The 22,118-nt window shown below is 43.3% G+C and overlaps 1 protein-coding gene across 1 annotated transcript in view; it reads left to right on the top strand.

The window, feature by feature from the left end:
- Positions 1–22,118, top strand: part of mbd2 (methyl-CpG binding domain protein 2) — a 124,292-nt gene that overhangs the window by 22,286 nt on the left and 79,888 nt on the right. Inside the window, exon 3 of the mRNA XM_068030632.1 lies at positions 7,224–7,361. Within this exon, the coding sequence (XP_067886733.1) occupies positions 7,224–7,361 (138 nt within the window). The remainder of the gene's footprint in view (positions 1–7,223; positions 7,362–22,118) is intronic.

Below are 22,118 nucleotides of genomic sequence, written 5' to 3'. Positions count from 1 at the left end.
TAGGGAAGTTGTACAGTGCATTGGTGAGACTGCACCTAGAGTACTGTGTACAATTTCGGTCTCCTTAAGGAGGGATATACTTGCATTGGAGGCAGTTCCGAGAAGGGTCCTTAGGTTGATTCCTGGGATGAAGGAATTGTCTTACGGGAAAAGGTTGACCAGGGTGGGCCTATACTCGTTGGAGTTTGGCAAAATGAGAGGTGATCTTGAAACATATAAGATTCTGAGGGGGCTTGACAGGGTAGATGCTGAGAGATGTTTCCCTGCGGGAGAGAATCTAGAACTAGACAGCATAGTTTCAGAATAAGGGTTCTCCATTTAAGATGGTGATGAGGAGGAATTGCTTCTCTTAGGGTTATGAATCTTTGGAATTCTGTACCCCAGAGAGCTGTGGAGGCTGATTATAGACAGATTGTTGAACTACAAGGGAGTCAAGGGTTTTGGGGAACAGCAGTAAAGAGGAGTTGAAGCCAAGATCAGATTAGCCATGATCTTATTGAATGGCGGAGCAGGCTCAAGGCCTACTCCTGTTCCTATTTATGTTCTTATGACTTCAGGTCTTTAATGCGACTGGAAAAGGCTGATTTAATTTTTGGTCAATCGGGTAGCAGCTTTGCTAAATTCTCCAGCCCCATCAACTTTAAGGAGTGGAAGCTTCCAAGTTTACAGATCTCGTTGGAGGGAAGTTTGGATGGAAGGGGGATCTCTGTGCCGCACACATACTCAAAGAATGAGCATGCCCGAATTTCTGAGCCATGGTTCCGAAAGCTTTCCACCACTGAAGTTTTCCTTGTGTCATGTCTGGGCCTGTTGTTAGCTACCAGGGGTTTATGTTATTGTAATGGTTAGTAATTCAGAGGTCTGGTCTAATGATCCTGACCTATAAGTCTCAATCCCACCATGGCAGCTGGGGCATTTAAATACAATTAATTAAAAAAAAAATCTGGAATAGAAAGCTAGTATCAGTAATGATGACCATGAAACTACCAGATTGTCGTAAAAACCCATCTGGCTTGCTAACGTCCTTTTAGGGAAGGAAATCTGCCATCTTTACCTGATCTGGCCTACGTGTGACTCTCGACCCAAATCAATGTGTTTGACTCTTATCTGCCTGCTGAAATAGCCTAGCAAGCCACTCAGTTGTGTTCAAGAAGGCATCTCACCACCACCTCCTTGATGGCTGTTGGGAGTGGGTAATAAATGCTAGCCTTACCAGCAATATCCAAATCCCACGAATGAATAAAGGAAAACTGACAGGGATTGGTTGCAATGATTAGCCAACAACTCCACTATCATTGCATCATCTGATGACCAGGATGGTAAAAGATGATCGACATGGACTGTGGTCATTTTTCATCTCGCAATTCCTATGTACTTGACACAAGTTCAGCTCGCAGCTTGGTCATGGATTCCCTTAGAAATGTGCAAGATACATCATGTTCCTGATTTATATCTTGTAGACCATTGGAACTGCTTTGAGGAGTCAGAAGGATGCACTTGTGTGTCCAGCCTTTGCTCTGCTGTTGTATTGATATGTCTGATCCAGTTAAGCTTCATAGGGGGAATGTTCATAGGGGAATCGATGATGGTGATGTTGAAGGTCTAGAGAAGCTGGGCATTTTGGAGGTGGTAATTGCAATATCATAAATGTTGTCTAGATACGGCTTATAGGCTGGCGTGGATTGTGTCATTATTGGAGGAGTTGTAGAACTTAACAGTGCAGAATGATCAGCAAACAACCCCACTTCTGATGTTGCTTTGTGGAACTCTGGCAGAAATGTCCTGGAGCTACGGTGATTGGCCTTTGACAACCATGACCATGTTTCCATGCGTCAGGTATGGCTCCAATCACTGGAGGGTTTTTATGTATAATTTCCTTGATGTCAATTTTATTCTGGATCCTTGGTGCCAAAATATCAAATACTGCCGAGGCCAATTACTCTTGCCTCCTATTGCATTTAGCTCTTTTGGCCATATTTGAGTCAAGGCTGTGATGAGGTATGGAGTAGAATGTTTTTGGCTTAACCTGCTTTTCTGTTGATTGGGAGGAGGCTGAGAAAGCAGTAATTAACTGGGTTAAATTTGTTCTGCATGTTGTAGATAACACAAACCTTAGCATTCACATTTGTATCTCTCTCGATGTGTGTGTGTGTCTCTCTCATGCCATGTTAATTTAATGTTGTAGGGCCAAGCTTTAATTAGCTTTCAGGTTTTTTGAAGCCAAGATCTTCCTCCTAAAGGTTTAAGTGATGATTGTAAATGTTGACACATGTAATACCACAGGAAACAGAATTTTTACACTTTGTGAAGATTTATAGTCCATCTAGCCACAGTCTACTACTGAGATGAAGTTTAAAAAGTTGAAATATTTATTAGTTTGAACCAACCAGTGTAAATGACGTAGCTAACTGGAGGTTTGATGCTTAAAATCTGAATTATCAAAATTTGAATTGAGCAACTTCAATTAAGAGCAGAGTGCAGTGACATAACTAAAATTTCTTTAGCAATTATGCTGTCGAGATCTGAGACGGTAATTTAACTGCAGCTTGTTTTTATTTGACCTAATCTATCCTTAACTGTCCAAGTTACAACCCCAGGCTTGTCACAGTTTTTAAACTTGAATGATGTATGTAGCTGTTTCAATAACATTATATTTTACGAATACTTAGATAATGCTTAACCCTTGCTAAAATGAGCTTTTGCTAATTCTGAGGAATTCTGTATTATTGGGCTGCTAGTGCTTTTTTGTGGTTTCAGTTCCCCAGAGAGTTATGGATCACGAAGGCGATTTGAGTTCATCCACCCAGAAAGATCCCACAATCTTTCCATTTTAACATTCAGTTGTTTCTTAAAAGTTTCAAGGATTTTCACTGCTCTGATGTTTCTTGGAGATCTAACGCATGCATTAATCACTGTTTAGAAATATTTTCTTTATCCAACACCAGGCCTAAGTTAACTTTTTACTGTTTTAAAATTATGTCCCTGTCAACATTTGAGATTATTTGGCCATTTTTTACATGGAAAATAGTTCCTGGAATTGTAGGATCTAGGTTTTCAAACTGCAAATTTCAGTTTAAGATTCCCGAGGCCATGACTAACCCTGACCAAAATTAGCTGCAGGCAGTTCCAAGAAATTCCATAATCGTCATTGCCTTGCAAATCTTGCTAGTTTCTAGCAGCACTGTGGGATAAGTATCATCTATCCTGGGACTCATTTGTGTTGAGCTTGATTGGGGCTCCTGTTTCATTTATATCAGTCATTGATTTTGCTTAGGTTATCTTTGCTTGCAGAGAGCATGTTGCTCATGACTTCTCTTGCGAATACTTAGTGTTGAAGCTGAGAGCACACCACAGTGATGTGGAAACAGTCCTTCTAAAATGGGATTTTGTTAGAGTGGGAATCAGAGGCAGAGGGGGAAGGGGGAGCAACGTAGTTTAATTAAAATTTAAGCAGATAGAGAACATGTAATTAAAGCATAACTACATTTCCTTATGTGAAGTTTTAGAATGTTACTTTGACAAAAGCTAAGACTTTTGTATTGAGTAAATGGAATTCAGGAGAAGGGAGTAAATTAGACACTGGTTCGAAGGGAGAAAACCGAGAAACCTAGAGAGATCTGTATATGACAGATGGCACGGTGATAAAACGAATGGAAACCAGGTTGAATATGGCGGGTCGCACGCTAAAGAGCCACCACAATCTCAAGTGCGGCAGCTCATTTTAATAGACAGGGCAGGATGATATTCCCCCCCCCTCCCAATCACGTGGAGGGGGCGGGCTGTCTGACCCCAGCAATGGCATCAGCTGCCTGTGCACAGGCGCTGACGCCATTTTTATAGGGCTGTCAACCCTACTGGCTTCTTTAAATATTTAAAGACACATAGAATAAAATTAAATAAATAAAATTCTTTTGTCCCTCTTCCACCCCCCCGAAATAACTAATAAACTATTTGCCCTTCCCAGTCCCCAAAACCTGTAACATCTGACCTTCCACCACACCCCCCCAAACTGCAAAAAGTTTAAAGTACACCCTTCTCACCATTCCCTACACCCATGACATTTATTTGACCCCCCCACCCCCACGCTGATAAACCTACCTCCTCCCACCTCCCCACCAGTATGGCGTCTTGTTTCCCCTGACGGGGATCCGAAGGCACGGGAGTGCCGGTCACTGGGCTGAAGATCACAGTGGGCCATTAAGGATAAGTATGTGCAAATCTATTAACTGTATTCTTTTGCATATGGTGATTGTGGTTCCGTCGCCGAGCAGTGGCGGGCCTCATCCGGGGCCATCTTCAGGCCCCCCCCCCCCCGCCACGGATCCCGACATCGAGGGCTCCTTAAAATCCAGCCCAGAAAGTACAGAGGGGATGTGAAAAAAAAGTAAGAGCAGTGCAGAGAGAATATGACAAGAGACTGGCAGCCAACATAAAACAGAATCCAAAAGCCTTTGATAGGCATATAAATAATAAAATGGTGGTCGAAGGAGGAGTAGGGCTGATTAGGGACCAGAAAGGGATTTACGCGTGGAGGCAAAGGGCATAGCTGAGGTACTAAATGAGTACTTTGTATCTATCTTTACCAAGGAAGAAGATGCTGCCAAAGTTGTAGTGAAAGAGGAGGTAGTTGAGACACTGGATAGGCTAAAAATTGCAAAAGAGGAGGTATTGGAAAGGCTGGCTGTACTTGAAGTTGAAAGCTCACCAGGACCAGATCAGATACATCCAAGGATACTGAGGGAAGTAAGGGTGGAAATTGCTGAGGCATTGGCCATAATCTTCAAATCCTCCTTAGATGCAAAGGTGGTGCCAGAGGACTGGAGAATTGCAAATGCTACACCCTTGTTCAGAAAAGTTTGTAAGGATAAACCCAGCGGCTACAGGTCAGTCAGTCAGTCAGTTTAATCTTCATGGCTTTTCGAAATGATAATTCGGGACAAAATTGGTCGTGTGGATTAATTAATGAAAGCCAGCATGGATTTGTTAGGGGTAAATTGTATTTAACTAATTAGATTGAATTTTTTTGATGAGGTAACCAGGATGGCGCTTCTGTACCATTGGACTTATTGGTTCACAAATGAAGTAATATAAACATATCTTTTTTTAGATTAGATTAGAGATACAGCACTGAAACAGGCCCTTCGGCCCACCGAGTCTGTGCCGAACATCAACCACCCATTTATACTAATCCTACACTAATCCCATATTCCTACCAAACATCCCCACCTGTCCCTATATTTCCCTACCACCTACCTATACTAGTGACAATTTATAATGGCCAATTTACCTATCAACCTGCAAGTCTTTTGGCTTGTGGGAGGAAACCGGAGCACCCGGAGAAAACCCACGCAGACACAGGGAGAACTTGCAAACTCCACACAGGCAGTACCCAGAATCGAACCCGGGTCCCTGGAGCTGTGAGGCTGCAGTGCTAACCACTGCACCAATGTTGATAAATTACTTTTCTAAAAACAGCTTATGTTTTTTACACTTTTTCTAATTCAGTTTAACTGAATTTATTCTATACACCCTGACCTGTATAATTCAGTGAACTAGTTTAAATTTATTTTATTTTTGTCTCAATATATCTTAAAATCATAAAGTTCTCCTTTGCTGTGCTCTGGATCTAAGACCCACTGACAAGTTTTCAGTTCAGGGGACTGAGCATTAAGTTTAATGGTCAAATGGGAACATTCAAGGCAAATTTCAATGTCTCTTTCATATCACAATTAATTGGAACGAGGGAAAAAGAGCAGAGCAATATATGGAGTTGTTCTGTCTGTGTGCAATAACGTGATAATATAGAAAAATATATTTTTCTAGGTTAGATAGGAAATCTAAAAGGAACAACTTAAGTTATTGTCTCTTTGATATTGAGTGCTTTTGTATAAAGATGATCTCCATGTGTATTTTTGTTATGTAGAATTGTATACTAGCCTTATAGTTCAGGGAAAGTTACAGGGACTAAGGCTTTGCCTTTCACCACAAGCATTAACACACTCTTTGCCTTTGTCCATGACAGCTTTGTTATTTAATCTCTCCTGCCCTATCATGCACCTTCCCTTTTGTTTTCTTCCTCACCAACCACCCTTCCCCGCCCCACTTCACTTGCTTAAAACTTAATTCTTTTCTAACCTTTGCCAGTTCTGATGAAAGATCACAGACCTGAAACATTAACTCTGCTTCTCTCTCCACAGATGCTGCCTGATCTGCTGAGTATTTCCAGCAGTTCCTGTTTTTATTAAAGTTACAGGGGGTTTTGGTACATAAGAACTAGGACCAGGAGGAGGCAATACAGCCCCTCGAGCCTGCTCCTCCATTCAATACGATCATGGCTGATCTCCTCTTGGCCTCAACTCCACTTTCCTGCCCGTTCTCCATAACCCTTCAACCCATTTCTAATTAAAAATCTGTTTATCTCCTCAAATTTACCCAGTGTCCCGGCATCCACCGCACTGTGGGCTGGTGAATTCCACAGATTCACGACCCTTTGAGAGAAGTAATTTCTCCTCATCTCTCTTTTAAATCTGCCACCCCTTATCCTAAAACTATGACCTCTCGTTCTAGATTGCCCCACAAGAGGAAACATCCTCTCTATGTCTCCTTTGTCAATCCCCTTAATCATCTTATATACCTCAATTAGATCTCCTCTCATTCTTCCAAACTCCAGAGAGTAAAGGCCTAAACTGCTCAATCTCTCTTCATAAGACAAGTCTTCCATCTCTGGAATCAAACTGAAATGGTACAGCAGGTTAATATAAAGTTTAGTGACTTTGTCTTTTCAAAGGTAAGTGTTTTTAATCGTGGTCCTACGGCATTTCTGCAGCCCTTAAGGTTTCTTGTGAGAACTGTAACTCTTGCAGACCCCAAGGAGAATGAGTTCAACGAGTAGATTGCCATTGAAACATTCCTATTTATTATGGCATTGTCGTAGAGTGGAATGATTCTTCTTGAGCACACTGAATGCCTAATGTTTGCTGATTCCACCTTGGGAGGATGATAACAAAACTGATTGACTTCCTCCTAAGGAAAAAAAAGACTGGAGAGCTGACTTACTTATCATGCACCCCATCAACCTGTTAGTGGCATTACTGGTACCCAAGGGAAGAGCACTGCCCTCTCTATTAAACACGAGTCTGAAATCCTGCACAGGGAATTTATTTTGTATGAAGAGCGAACAGCAATCCTATTTTAACCATTTATTTTGCTTTTTAAACTTGCAGGGCAAACTAGATTTGAACACAACCCTGCCAATAAGACAGACTGCATCCATTTTCAAGCAACCAGTAACTAAGGTAACAGATCACCCTGACAACAAAGTAAAATCAGAGCTGCAGAGAGTAACAGAACAACCACGACAGGTAAATTTAGCAGATTATGTATATTTTCCTAGCAGCCAGTATTTGCATTTTATGAAAAAAAGCAACCTTGTTTAACAGTTCCTCATTTATAGGTTTCTGAAACTTCAATATGACTTGGTTTCCAAATGAGTCTAGTTATTTATTCTTCAAATGAGTTGCAGTGCTTGACATGCAACACTACTGAAATAAAAGGTGATTTCAACATTTTCAATAGAAGTCACTTTAGGCAACCAGATGGTAGCAATTATACAGGTAAACTTTTCTAAGGGCATAAAAACATAAGGAGCAGGGGTAGGCCATATGGCTTCTCGAGCCTGCTCCATTATTCCACAAGATCATGGCTGATCTTCGACCTCTATTCCACTTTTTTGCCCGATTCCCATACTCCTCTATTCCTCTAGAATCCAAAAATCTATCTATCGCAGCCTTGAATATACTCAATGACTGAGCATCCATAGCCCTCTGGGGTAGAGAATTCCAAAGTTCACAACTCTCTGCGTGAAGAACTTCCTCCTCATCTCGGTCTTAAATGATCAGCCTTTTATCCTGAGACTATGCCCTATAGTTCTAGATTCTCCAGCCAGGTGAAGCAACCTCTCAGCATCTACGCTGTCAAGTCCTCTCAGAATCTTATAAGTTTCATTGAGATCACCTCTCATTCTTCTAAACTCCAGAGCATATAGGCCCAATCTTCTCAACATCTCATCATAGAACAACGCTGTCATTCCAGGAATCAATCTAGTGAACCTTTGCTGCACTGACTCCAAGGCAAGTATATCCTTCCTTAGATTGTATAGGATATACAGTACAGAAACAGGCCATTCAGCCCAGCTTCTCCATGCCGCTGTTTATGCTCCACTCGAGCCTCTTCCTGTCTTTCCTTGTCTAATTCTATCAGCATAACCCTTTATTCCCTTCTCCCTCATATGCTTGGCTAGCCTCCCTTTAAAGGCATCTATACTATTCACTTCAATTACTTCATGTGGTAGCATGATAAGGAGACCAAAACTGTGCAGTGCTACAGGTCTGGTCTTAGCAAACCCCTGTACAAATGTAGCAAGACTTCTTTATGCCTGTACTCCAGACCCCTTGTAATAAAGGCCAACATGCCATTTGCTTTCCTAATTGCTTGCTGTATCTGCATGCTAACTTTCTGTGTTTCTTGTGTGAGGGCACCGAAATCTCTCCTGAGCATCAATATTTAAAAGATTCTCACCATTTAAAAAAATTCTGCTTTTCTATTCTTCCTACCAAAGTGAATAACCTCAAATTTTCTAACTTATTCCATCTGCCACTTTATTGTCTACTTGCTTAACTTGTCTATATCCCTTTGCAGTCTCTTTGTGTCCCCCTCACAACTTACTGTCCTACTCAGCTTTGTATTGTCACTTCTGACTGTTCTGTTACACAGCCAGCAGAGCATTACCTGTCACTGTTGGCACCAAATGTAGTCGAGTGGAAGCTGAGAAATTTAAGCACCTGCACAAACTTATTGGCATATGGATTGACATCAGCTGATTTCCCAAGTGGTGCACTCATAGATATTTTGTAGCAGATCTTATTTTTAAATATACCGTTCTAGGTCGAAGAGACAGAAGGCTTGAGAGGCAAGATCCCCAATTCTAGCTCCCGTTCCCCAAATCACAAAATGGAATTTACTGGTCATGATTAATCACAGAATCATTAGAAATTTACAGCATGGAAGGTCGCCATTCAGCAAGTAGCCATCCTGCCTAATCCCAGCTGTTTCCAGCTGTTTCCAGCTCTTGGTCTGTAGCCTTATAGGTTACTACACTTCATGTGCATATCCAAGTACTGTTTACATGTCATGAGGGTTTCTGCCTCTACCTCCCTTTCAAACAGAGAGTTCCAGATCCCCACCACCCTCAAATCCCCTCTAAACCTTCTACCTCTTGCCTTAAATCTATACCCCCTGGTTATAGACCCCTCAACTAAGGGGAATAGGGCCTTTCTATCCATTCTATCAACACCCCTCAATTTTATACACTTGAGTTAGGCCTCCCTTCAGCCGCCTCTGTTCCAAAGAAAACGATGCTAGCCTATCCAATTTTTCCTGATGCCTGTTCTGGAGAATTTCAGTTAACATCCTCATAAATCTCCTCTGAACCCCTTCTAGTGCAGTCACATCCTTCCTATAGTGCAGTGACCAGGACTGCATGCCGTTCTCCAGCTGTGGCCTAAGTAGTATTTTATCCAGTTCCAGCATAACCTCCCAGCTCTTGTATTCTACGCCTTGACAAGTATCCCAGTTGTCTTCTTGAACACCTTATCTACTTGTCCAGTTACTTTCAGGGATCTGTGAACATGCATTCCAAGGTCGTCTACACTTGTCAGAATCCTGCCATTTGTTGTGTATTCCCATGCCTTGTTAGCTTTCTCACTTCTCTAGATTTTACTCCATTTGCCACTTTTCTGTCCACCTGACTAGTTCATCGATTATCTTCCTGCAGTCTACAGCTTTCTTCTTTATTATGAACTACACAGTCAATTTTGTATCGTCTGCAAACTTCTTAATCATACCCCTACATTCAAGTCCAAATTATTGATATATACCACAAAAAGCAAAGAACCTAGTGCTGAGCCCTGCTGATCCCCACTGGAAACAGTCTTCCAGTCACAAAAACACCCATCACCCTTTGCTTCCTGCCTTTTGAACCAGTTTTGGATCCAACTTGCCACTTTGTCTTGGATCCCATAGGCTTTTGCCTTCGTGACCAGTTTGCCATGTGGGACCTTGTCAATAAAAGGTCTTGCTAAAATCCATGTAGACTACATCAAATGCAAAATCCTGATCGACCTTCCTTGTTACATCCTCAAAAAATTCAATCATACTGGTCAGACACGACCTTCCCTTAACAAATCTGTGCTGACTGTCTTTGATTAATCTGTGCCTTTCTGAATGAAAATTTATCCTGTCCCTCAGAATTTTTTCCAATAATTTTCCCACCACCAAGGTTAGGCTGACTATCCTGTAGTTACACGGTCTATCCCTTGCTCCCTTTTTTAAGCAATGGTATAACTTTAACTGTCCAGTCCTCTGGCGCCACACCTGTAGCCAGAGAGGATTGGAAAATGATTGTCAGAGCCTCCACTATTACTTTCCTTGCTTCCCTTAACAGCCTAGGATACATTTCATCTGGGCATGGGGATTTATCACTTTCAAAAATGTTAGCTCTTTATACTTCATCTCTCACTATTTTAGTTTAATTTAATATTTCACACTCCTCCTCCCTGATTGCAATGTCAGTATCATCCCTCTCTTTTGTGAAAACAGACGCAAAGTATTCATTAAAAACGATACACACTGCTTCCACATCCATGCACAGCTTACACTTACGGTTCCTAATAGGCCCTACTCTTTCATTAGTTATCCTCTTGCTCTTTATGTATTTATTAAAAAGCTGGGTTTTCTTTGATTTTAATTGGCAATATTTTTTCATGCCCTCTCTTTGCTTTCGTAACTTCCTTTTAAATATCACCCCTACGCTCTTTAAACTCATCTAGGTTTACTGCAGTAATGAGCACTGGTATGTGTCATAAGCTTCCCTTTTTTTTTTCCTTTATCCTCTCCTTTAAACCCCTTGATATCTGGTGGCTCTGAATTTTAGTTCTACCCTCTTTCATTTATCAACATCACTGTCAGTTTATTAAGAAATTGCCTGCAAAAGAAATGGTAAGTCCAATACACAGAGAAGTGAATGTATTCTGTAACATGATAGAGTTTGTGTGCTTTTCTAGATGTAATTTTTTGTGGTTTCATCTTCACATGTAAGGCAAGGAATGGGAGAGTGGAAAAATTGGGGAATTAAATGCCTTTCTACTTTTAACTATTAGAATTTCTAGGGTAGCAATGGTTCAGATGTGATTTGCACCACCCAAGTTCTAGGCAATGACCATCTTCAAGGATGATTTTTTTTTTTCATTCATGGGATGTGGGCGTCGCTGGCCAGGCCTGAATTTATTGCCCATCCCTAATTGCCCTTGAGAAGGTGGTGGTGAGCTGCCTTCTTGAACCGCTGAAGCCCATGTGGGGTAGGTACACCCACAGTGCTGTTAGGAAGGGAGTTCCAGGATTTTGACCCAGCGACAGTGAAGGAATGGCGATATAATTCCAAGTCAGGATGGTGTGTGACATGGAGGGGAACTTGCAGGAGGTGGTGTTCCCATGCTTTTGCTGTCCTTGTCCTTCTAGTTGATAGAGGTCGCGGGTTTGGAAGGTGCTGTCTAAGGAGCCTGGGTGTGTTGTTGCAGTGCATCTTGTAGATAGTACACACTGCTGCCACTGTGCGTCGATGGTGGAGGGAGTGAATGTTTGTAGATGGGGTGCCAATCAAGCGGGATGCTTTGTCCTGGATGGTGTCGAGCTTCTTGAGTGTTGTTGGAGCTGCACCCATCCAGGCAAGTGGAGAGTATTCCATCACACTCCTGACTTGTGCCTTGTAGATGGTGGACAGGCTTTGGGGAGTCAGGAGGTGAGTTACTCGCCGCAGGATTCCTAGCCTCTGACCTGCTCTTGTAGCCACGGTATTTTTATATGGCTACTCCAGTTCAATTTCTGGTCAATGGTAGCCCCTAGGATGTTGATAGTGGGGGATTCAGCAATGGTAATGCTATTGAATGTCATGGGGAGATGGTTAGATTCTCTCTTGTTGGAGATGGTCATTGCCTGGCACTTGTGTGGCGCGAAAGTTACTTGCCACTTATCAGCCCAAGCCTGGATATTGTCCAATGATAGAACCAATTGCCCCTCCCTGACCTTCAGCAGCAGTACTATCACTGAGCCACCCAACTATCAAAATCCTTGGGGTCATTACTGACCAGCAGCTTAACGAGCAGTCATATATAATGTGGCTATAAAGACAGGGCAAAGGCTGTGATGCTTGGCTTATTGCCATCTACTGGGCCCAAGTTAGTAGTGGGATAGAAGGCTCATCATGACTTGGATAAGTGCAGCTGCAACAATACAAAAGAGCTTGATACCATTCCAGGACAGAGCAAACCACTTGATGACCTCATCTGCCACTGTGTTAAACATCCAATCTCTCCACCACTGATGCCCTATGTGTGGTTTTGATACTGTGGACCTCTGATATTTCACTTCAGTCTTGCACATTTTGATTCAGTCAAGTTTCACATTTGAAAACCACAACTCAGTAGCTAAGAAAAGCAACAAAAATTACTTGAAGTAAAACAGACCTGGAACCAATCATTGTTCAAGTTTTTTTCCCAAAATCCCTTTGACCACTGTTGGATCTCAATTTTCCTGTTCTCATTGGTTCCACCAAAAAGAGACGAAGTCCGACTGTAGTTTTAAGAAACTTTATTGAAGTACTTAGTGGTTACATCATCAGCAAAGCGTACAACAACAACACCTGGGCTTTCCTCCCTCTTCCTCCGTGCTGGAGGAGGGAATTCAAGCCTTTCTTATAGTTCTTCTTACAAATCAGTGACACCCCCTTTATGTTCCCAATTGGTTTACAAACTCTGCAGTTTCTTGGTGTTACGGTCTGATTGGGGCACTGCCTTGTCACCTCTCCCTCAAGCAGTTTCTTATTCTCATGGGAATGTCGGGCTGATTTGTCATACAAAGGGTTAGTCTTCAATATCTGCAGCTGTCCTACTAGCCTTAGCTGGTTAGTCTATTTCTACTGATAAGCTGTCTGTGCATCCCTACAGCTATGAAGCTTATTCTGATAAACTGTCCCTCCCTGCAACACTGAATAGGCTACTATGAATTTCTGATAAGCGGTCTGCAGAAGCTCTAAAGCTATGAAGTCATTACTGATGAGCTGTCTCTGCAGCTGTGAAGCTAGCTTGTTAGCAATACATGATTGATTAATTATTTCATCTTAAATGTTCCCATATTAATTTGTTCTTAAAAATTCTGTTCTCACAGTCACCCCCTTTGATTCTTCAAAACACTTTTAAGAATCATTTCCTTGATCCCACCTAGGTGCCTTTGATGGTCTCTACTTGTTTAGAAACAGCCTTCAACACCCGGAGGAGTCACATTCAATACGTTGCCTGCTTGTGCCACAGAAGGGGCCCACGAGAACTCTGTAAAATCATAAGTTTTGCAGGGGCTTCAGTTACTTGTTTACAACAGTACTTAATAAGCAAAAACATCAAATACAGAATTACAACTATAACTAGAAATAAGATCTGGAATGTAGGTCCAGCACTCGGGTCCTATCAGGGCACATGTACCCCCCTTTTCTGCTAGGACAAAATCTAAGGCCATTCGGTTTTGGAGTGCTACGGTGCGGATAGCTACCGTTTCTGCATTTATTTTATCAAGGGCTTCGGCGGTGTCATTGGCCACTTTTTCTAGGACCGAAGCGACATTGATGGATTCCCTGGCTAACTTGCTGGTCCCGTACCACGGGAACATGATTGAGTAAAATCTCTCAGACTCTGTGATAGCTCGTTTCTTTCTTTGTCCCTGAGGTGGCTTATACAGGGAGGTCAAATGATGGACATAAGGTAAGTAACATGATTCTGTCCAGAATTTAAGTAATCAGGGATAGGCTTTGTTGCCGCAAATAAAATAAGTACCGTTGTAGGCAATGGGATTTCTAGCTGTTTCGGGGTCCACCCGCCAGGTGGCGTCCCGATCCTTTTGTTCTTCAAGGTCCCGCAGGAGAATAGATTTAGCTCCTGGAGTTACATTCAAATAGTAGGAGCAGTTACTTCGTCCCATTTTTCGTCCACCCTTTTGGTCTCTTACCAGGCATATGAATCCCTGTGGTCTTCCCACGCCTGAGGTGTTAGTAAGGACCAAAAACGGAGGTTCTCGGGTCCGATTGTAATGGGGCCGGTACCACCCCATGAAGGCTCGTCTGTTACGAGACCCTCTTGCAATCCATTCCGCCGACTCTGATGCATTAAACGGAATGGGACGTAAGGGGATGCCTCCCCTGGAGTGGATAGGCACGTGTGCACATATCCAACAGTGGGAGAGGTTAGCTTCTTTGGCATAAGTATAGGTCATGTAAAGGAAAGAGTTAACATGTCATTCTCTGGACACTCGATTAGTTTCCCCATGTGGACAGGTTTGGTTAGACAAAAATGAGCAACTAATTAAAATACATGCAAAGAAGATAATACAAATTTTAAACATGGCAGCAAATAATAATTCAGCGTTTAATCATGGGTCGCTCGTTTTAGGTGAGAGGCATGTATCCAGGCTTTCTTTCCTTCGACTTTAACTGCTGACTGGGTGGTCAGTAGCACTTGGAGAGGTCCCTCCCACTTGGCGCCCAAAGGTTCTTTGTGTATTTTCTTCACGTAGACCCAGATTCCCGGGACGATGTCATGCCCTCCTTCTGGTGGGTCACCCCAAGCTGCCGATACCTGTGGGGACGCAGAACTGACAGCATTTGTTAAGTTCTTGCAATATTCTAGTAAAGCGTCACTCATCAAGTGACAATGCGCTTTATGTAGGTCAATTGTTCCGGTAAAGACATGGGTCTTCCTGTTACTTCTGGAGCAGGGGCTCTTAGTTGAGGCATTATTGTGGTGGTGGGTCCTGGATTGTTTTTCTGACAGACTACACAGCTGTGCGTGTTTTTTAAACCCTCGACCCCACCAGCTTTTCTGGAACCGTGCAGTCATCTGTTGCGGGGCCAGGTGTCCCCAGGAGTGAATTTGTTGGGCTGAAAAGGGCATCAGCGCCTGTGGTGCGACAGGTTTCTCGGTGTCCCTTTGCCTCCAGATGTCATCGTCACATAACTTAATCCCTGCTTCCATCCAGGTCCATTTTTCATCTTTGGAACATTCACTCTGCATCACTTGTAGGTCTTGTGTCAGACGGGATGCGTTCAGTTCACATATTTGCGTCCGTGCGTCCGGGGGATCACCCTGCGAGGCGGCTTCCTTGGCAGCCTTGTCGGCTAGGGCATTCCCTTTTGCTTCTATAGTGCTGTCTTTCGTATGGGCTTTACATTTTAAAATAGATACCTTTTGTGGCAATTGCATCGCCTCTAGCAAGTCTCGAACTTCTTTCCCATTTCGAATAGGTGTACCAGCTGCGGTGAGAAATCCTCTTTTACGCCACAACTGACCAAAGTCGTGAGCGACTCCAAAAACATACCGTGAGTCTGTGTAGATATTAGCTGTTTTTCCTTCTGCTATTCGACATGCTTCCGACAGGGCTCGCAGTTCGGCTTGTTGGGCCGACGTTCCTGGAGGCAGGCATCCCACTTTCACAACTTCATGTTGAGTAGTAACTGCCCATCCTGCTTTCCGTATACCGTTGTCAACAAAGGAGGATCTATCTGTGAATAGGATTAAATCTGGGTTGAGCAATGCTTCTTCTGCTGCTAGGGCTGTCTCCTCTATTTCCTCCATAATCTCTACACAATCATGTTCTTCCTCCTCTATCTCCTCAGAGCACGGGAGCATAGTTGCTGGATTTACCGGGCTGGCCCGGATGATGTGGAGATTAGTAGCCTCTAGGACTGTTGTCCGTCGGGTCCATCTAGCTGCAGTCACTTGGGATACTCTGTTCATGGATAGCAAAGTGTGGACTGTGTGCGGACACTTAACGGTTAACTTTTGATCTAACACCAGACCTGCAGTAGCCATTACTGCTTGACATGTAGCTTCCATAGCTCTTAAACAACTGCCCCATCCTAGGGTGACAGTCTCCAGTTTTTTCTAATAGTATCCAATAGGTCTCTGTTTGTCCCCGTGCTCCTGCGTTAGTATGGCAGTCATATATCCCTCTTTTTCGTGTACAAACAGGGTGAACGGTTTCCCATTGCCGGGGATTCCCAGGGCTGTCGCCGAGCACAGAGCCCTCTTTAAATTTTCAAAAGCTTCTTGTTGTTCTTTGGTTAGAGTCACTGATTCTTTAGAGGCTCGCTTTCCCTTCAAGAGATCAGTTAACGGTTGAGCCAGCTGTGTGTAGGAGTCGATCCAATTTCTGTTGAAGTTACACAAACCCAAAAAAGACCTAAGTTCTTGAATAGTAGTTGGCTGTTTGGCAGCTCGAATAGCGGCAGTCCTGTCCTGGGTGAGTTCTCTCTTTCCCTTCGAAATCTTTTGTCCCAGGTACACAACCTCCCCTTGAGTTATTTGTGCTTTGTCGATACTGGCTTTGTGTCCTCTCTGATGAAGGTGGTCTAATAGGGTACGTAGATCTTGTTCGTGCTGTTCTTCTTCTTCAGAGGCCAGCAGAATATCGTCCACGTACTGGATGACCGTGGAGTACATGGAAGGTAACTCCCTCAAATGGTTTTGTAGGGCCATATGAAATACCGTAGGGCTGTTGTGGAAACCCTGTGGCAATCGTGTCCATGTGTACTGTTGCTGTTGTACAGTAAAGGCAAACCACGGTTGGACCTCGGGTGCCAGTGGCACCGACCAGAATCCGTTGGCCATATCGATAACAGAAAACCATTCCTGTTCCGGCTTCAGGGCATTGAATATCGTAGAGGGGTCAGCTACCAAAGGGGCCTTTTGGTCAATACACTGGTTGGCTTTCCTATAGTCTACAGTAAGCCTCCAAGTCCCGTTTGGTTTCAGCACTGGCCACACAGGGCTGTTGGACGGACTGTGTGTTTTAACTAGCACGCCTCGCTCTTCTAACTGTTCGATTATGGGTAGGATTCCCGCAACGGAGGTTAGACTAATGGGATATTGTTTGGTACAGGACGGAGCAGATCCTGTAAATGTTGCCATTTGAAGTAGCCCACTATCGTTCTTATCCTGGGCCCATATTGGGTGTTCCCTTAGCTCCTCTTTCTTCAAGCTTCTGATAGACCAAATTACCTGACCGCCTTTAAAATGTAACGAAGAGTCCAGTTGGGTAAGAATGTCCATACCGAGAAAGGCTTGGTCCACCGGACCTATCCAAATTGGTGTTATCAGTTCGTGCGGACCAAAACTAATACGTACGGGCTGAGTCTTTCTGATTACTAACTTATTGCCCCCTGCTCCGTGAGCTGTTTTAGTCTTGCCGTCCATTAGAAGGGAGTTTCCGTATTTTTGGGGTATGCATGTTAATTCGGCTCCGGTATCCAATAAAAAGTCAGTGTCTTGGTCGCCCACCCTCGCAGTTATATACGATCCATCTTTTATATCCTTCAATAGCGCCTGGAGAGGCACCGAAACGGTGAGGGGAGGCTCCTCTAGTTTTTTGTCACACTAAGGAAAGATGATAACTCCTTCTTTGATGGGGTGTTAACTGAATAAACTGTTTAAGCTTCTCTAAGATTTCGTTATCATCTTGAGATGGACCTGGTTTGGGTTCCGGGTTATGTCCTGGGTGTCCTCTGCCTCGTCCTTTCGCTTTACACGTCTTCGCCCAATGGCCTTCCTTCCCACAACAGTAACATTTGCTGGATCGCTGACCTCGCCCTTTGTCAGGCTCTTTTGGTATCTGACCTGTCTGCATAACTCGGAGTTTTGCTCCTATGTCCCTGTTCAGCTGACTGCATCGATCAATTAACTGCGCATAACTTACTCCTGTGCCTTCCCACTCTGGTAAGGTTACCTTCAACATCTTGAATAACTCTGGTTTTAGTCCGGTAATAAAGGCAGACTTCAAGGGCAAAAAACTGATATCGTCCAGATCCTCTGGAGCAATGGCTCCTATCCCCGAGTGTTCCAGCCAAACAGATCGAAATCTCTCTTCGTACTCCCGTACTTCTTCGGTACCTTTTTGCTGACAGGCTGTGATTTTATTCCAATCCGTCTTTGCAGGACAGAATGCTTGCAACCACTGGCTAATCGCAATCCCTCCGACATCTAGTTTCTGTTCGTCCTCGCCCAAAGCAGCTTTGACCTCTCTGTTCAGTTTTTTCGTTGCTCTCCCGGGCACCATCACAGTCAGAATCTGTACCCCATCCCACGGGTGGAGGTGGTAAATTCCCTTCAGACGTTCCAGTTGTTCCCACGTCTTCTGACCCCCTTTCTTTGGGTCAGGCAATTCTTTGGACCACTTATCAATCTTCTCAGGATCTGCCAGGATATGCGACCAGTAGGTGTTGCCTTTGCTCCGTGACCTTTTGGTCAGCTATGTGGCCTGGTCCAATCTGCACCTTCTCCTTTGTTATCTCTTGCCCAACCCCCACCTCACTTGTTTATAATCTGTGACTTTTCTAATATTTGTCAGTTCCGAAGAAGGGTCACTGACCCGAAACGTTAACTCTGCTTCTCTTTCCACAGATGCTGCCAGACCTGCTGAGTGAATCCAGCATTTCTTGTTTTTGTTTCAGATTTCCAGCATCCGCAGTATTTTGCTTTTATTGTAGGTGTTGTGCTGGGCCGTTGTGACCTCGTTACCGTCCACAATCTTCTTTTCCTGCTTTACCTTAATGCGTTTCTGTTTGAGGGGAGCTAGTCGCACACCATCATCAGTATCACTTTCTTCCATGGAGGATTCGTCCTCCGGTAGACCTGCATCACGCAGTTGCAGTAGGTGTTGTTCTTTTTGTAACGTCTCCAAACTCGGATATATGTTAGTCAGTGGCGGTGGTTGGGGGGGTCCGTAAAGCGGTTGGATCGCTCGTTCGTCCTGTAATTGTCTTTTAAGTTCTTTATTTCCAATTTCTAGCTTTTTATAGGCAGCTTCTAGCCGTTCTACTTTACACTTTTCCTTTTCCAATTGTTCGTAGACCGCCTTTAATTGGTCCTTCGCATTATTTAGGTCGCGGTTGCGTTGAGCTTGTTGGGTAATTTCATTACGCTGTTGAATCTGTCCCATGACGACTAGGGACCGTTGGGTCCGTTCTTTATCCTTTAAACGGGTTGTTTTCCCCCAGACACACTCTCTATCATCAAGGGACCACTGTCCCATTGTGGTACCATATTTTTGCCCAATGTCTGTGTATGCTTTAGCCAAATTAAACCGTTGCTCTACATATTCTTTTAACTGCCGAAGTATTTCATCTTCGGGAACGTCAGGTGGGGCCCACCCACCTTTGACAGTAGTTGGTAACTGTCGGTTGTCTTCGTTGGTCATTTTATCAATGTCGTAGGGTCGGTATAACCAGATATTTCTACAGATAAACTCAAGCCGATGGAGCTTCCGTCAAAGCCCTTGGGCCGGTATTACGCCCAATACCACCGAAACAGGTGCCTAAATATGAGGTTTCCGTCCTTCGTACTCCCCCCGAATGGACTCGAGTTACTGAAAAAGGTTCGGGATCGCGTGGTGGAGTACCGAGCTTAGACAACGGCCAAGGACTTTTAAAACAAGGAGTCCTTACCTCTGGAGCCCGATAACAGTCCGATGTCCAGTGTTTTGGTCTCTATCCTCCAGCGATCCTGCCGACTACGCCAAGTTGTTGGATCTCAATTTTCCTGTTCTCATTGGTTCCACCAAAAAGAGACGAAGTCCGACTGTAGCTTTAAGAAACTTTATTGAAGTACTTAGTGGTTACATCATCAGCAAAGCGTACAACAACAACACCTGGGCTTTCCTCCCTCTTCCTCCGTGCTGGAGGAGGGAATTCAAGCCTTTCTTATAGTTCTTCTTACAAATCAGTGACACCCCCTTTATGTTCCCAATTGGTTTACAAACTCTGCAGTTTCTTGGTGTTACGGTCTGATTGGGGCACTGCCTTGTCACCTCTCCCTCAAGCAGTTTCTTATTCCCCTATCTCATGGGAATGTCGGGCTGATTTGTCAGACAAAGGGTTAGTCTTCAATATCTGCAGCTGTCCTACTAGCCTTAGCTGGTTAGTCTATTTTTACTGTTAAGCTGTCTGTGCATCCCTACAGCTACGAAGCTTATTCTGATAAACTGTCCCTCCCTGCAACACTGAATAGGCTACTATGAATTTCTGATAAGCGGTCTGCAGAAGCTCTAAAGCTATGAAGTCATTACTGATGAGCTGTCTCTGCAGCTGTGAAGCTAGCTTGTTAGCAATACATGATTGATTAATTATTTCATCTTAAATGTCCCCATATTAATTTGTTCTTAAAAATTCTGTTATCACAACCACACAAATAAGGATTTGTTAACTACAGGATTAAGCAAAATGCACTAATTTTAAAACATTTAAATTTTGTTCCAGTTGAGACCGAGGTTAAAATAAAATCCATATTGTAATAAAATGTATAAGAATTAAGTACCTAGGTAGATGTATTTAAAAATTTAGAAAAGTTTTCATAAAAATTATATATTTCTGTGTAGTATATAGTTAAAAACAAAATGGTTCCAGTGCTGACCTGTCTGGCAAAACATTGCTCAGACAACAGAGGGAGAGTATCCACAATGTCAGCCCTCTTTTAATAGCATGTGCTTTTATTTTATCAACAAATGTATTCATCTTGTCAACTGTCCATTGAAAAGCCATATAAAGACAGCATGCATTACATTTCCTCTGCCAATATGGTTAGTTCCTGAAAGAACCTTTGTCAGCTTGGACTTGTCTTTTGTGAATCCGTGGAAGCTGTCCTTACTTCATTTCTTTCTAGTATTTTATCTAATGTCATGGCACCTTTTTTGTCTAGTTGAACATCTCAGCTGAAAGACAGCACCTCTGATATTGCAGGACTGCCCAGCTTACTGCACTGAAGTGTCAGCCTAGATTAGTCCTCAACTCCTGAACCTCTGTATATTTGGAAAAGAGCCCCATAGTATCTTGACATCCAAAACTGGATGCAAATTTCTAATTGCAGCCTAACTAATGATTTTAGTATTGCTGAAAATAGAGACATGTTGTCGAAGCTTTTCATCTTGCACTCATCAGGACAATCCTCAAGAATTCCAATGTAAGGGAAAAGACTTTATACTGTCTGAGAAAGGAGTGCTGATTGGTTCACAAGTGAACTCAAGTAGACTCTTGCCATGGAGAATGCACCAGTTTACGGTGACTGAACGTTAACTGCCAAGCTTGTTTGAAATTTAAACCAGGCAGCTTGACTCTGATAGGTCAAGGCATTGCCCTGAGGAATGAATAAGTGAATGGCTGTCACTTATTTTGTTTAGCTGGAACAGGCGCAATGTTTGTACACGTTCTTTCTGTCTGCGAAGAACAGGGCCCTGTGTATTAATATGTGTAGCTTCCAGTACAGGCAATTGCGCCACTCTACGAGCCCTACTGATAATCTTAAACTGGTTATCAGCATAATTCTTAACACACTGAGGATTATTTAGCAAATGTTGTCCAATCGCAGAATCACATCTAATGTTGGACACTGTTTTGAGTTTTGCAAGCATGGTACGGCCTGTACCTTGCCCATTGCGAACAGTGGAAGGGACCTGCTGTTCGATACTATCCACCAGACTTTGGGACGTACGGCCTGCATACCTAGCATCACACTGGCATTGAAATTCGTATATCACATTACTCAATTGTGTGATTGGCAGAACATCATTTTGGCTCACGGCAGCATCCTGTTAGTGGCGAACATCATACTTTTTGCTACTGCATAGTAGCAGCGTGAAACAGCTAGCTTCACCTGTTGTTCAAATGTTTTGGGATACATTACCCTTCCAGGATAATTTGAGGTAAACTGGGCACTTTTCAGGGCCGAAAATGACAGCCTTAGGCCCGTTCATAAGTTGCATAATATGCCTTAGCAACACATGTGGTGTTCACTACCAACCGGATGCTGCCGTCGAGCCAAAAAGATGTCCTGCCTGTCACACAAATGAGTAATATGATATATGAATTTCAATGCCAGTGTGATGCTAGGTATATAGGCCGTACGTCCCAAAGACTGGCAGATTGTATCAAATGACATGTCCCTTCCGCTGTTTGCAACAGGCAAGGTACAGGC

This window comes from Heterodontus francisci, chromosome 1, assembly GCF_036365525.1.
Source record: "Heterodontus francisci isolate sHetFra1 chromosome 1, sHetFra1.hap1, whole genome shotgun sequence".
NCBI lineage: Eukaryota > Metazoa > Chordata > Chondrichthyes > Heterodontiformes > Heterodontidae > Heterodontus > Heterodontus francisci.
Note: the sequence above shows the minus strand (reverse complement) of the source record. Positions and strands in the feature narration are given on the sequence as shown.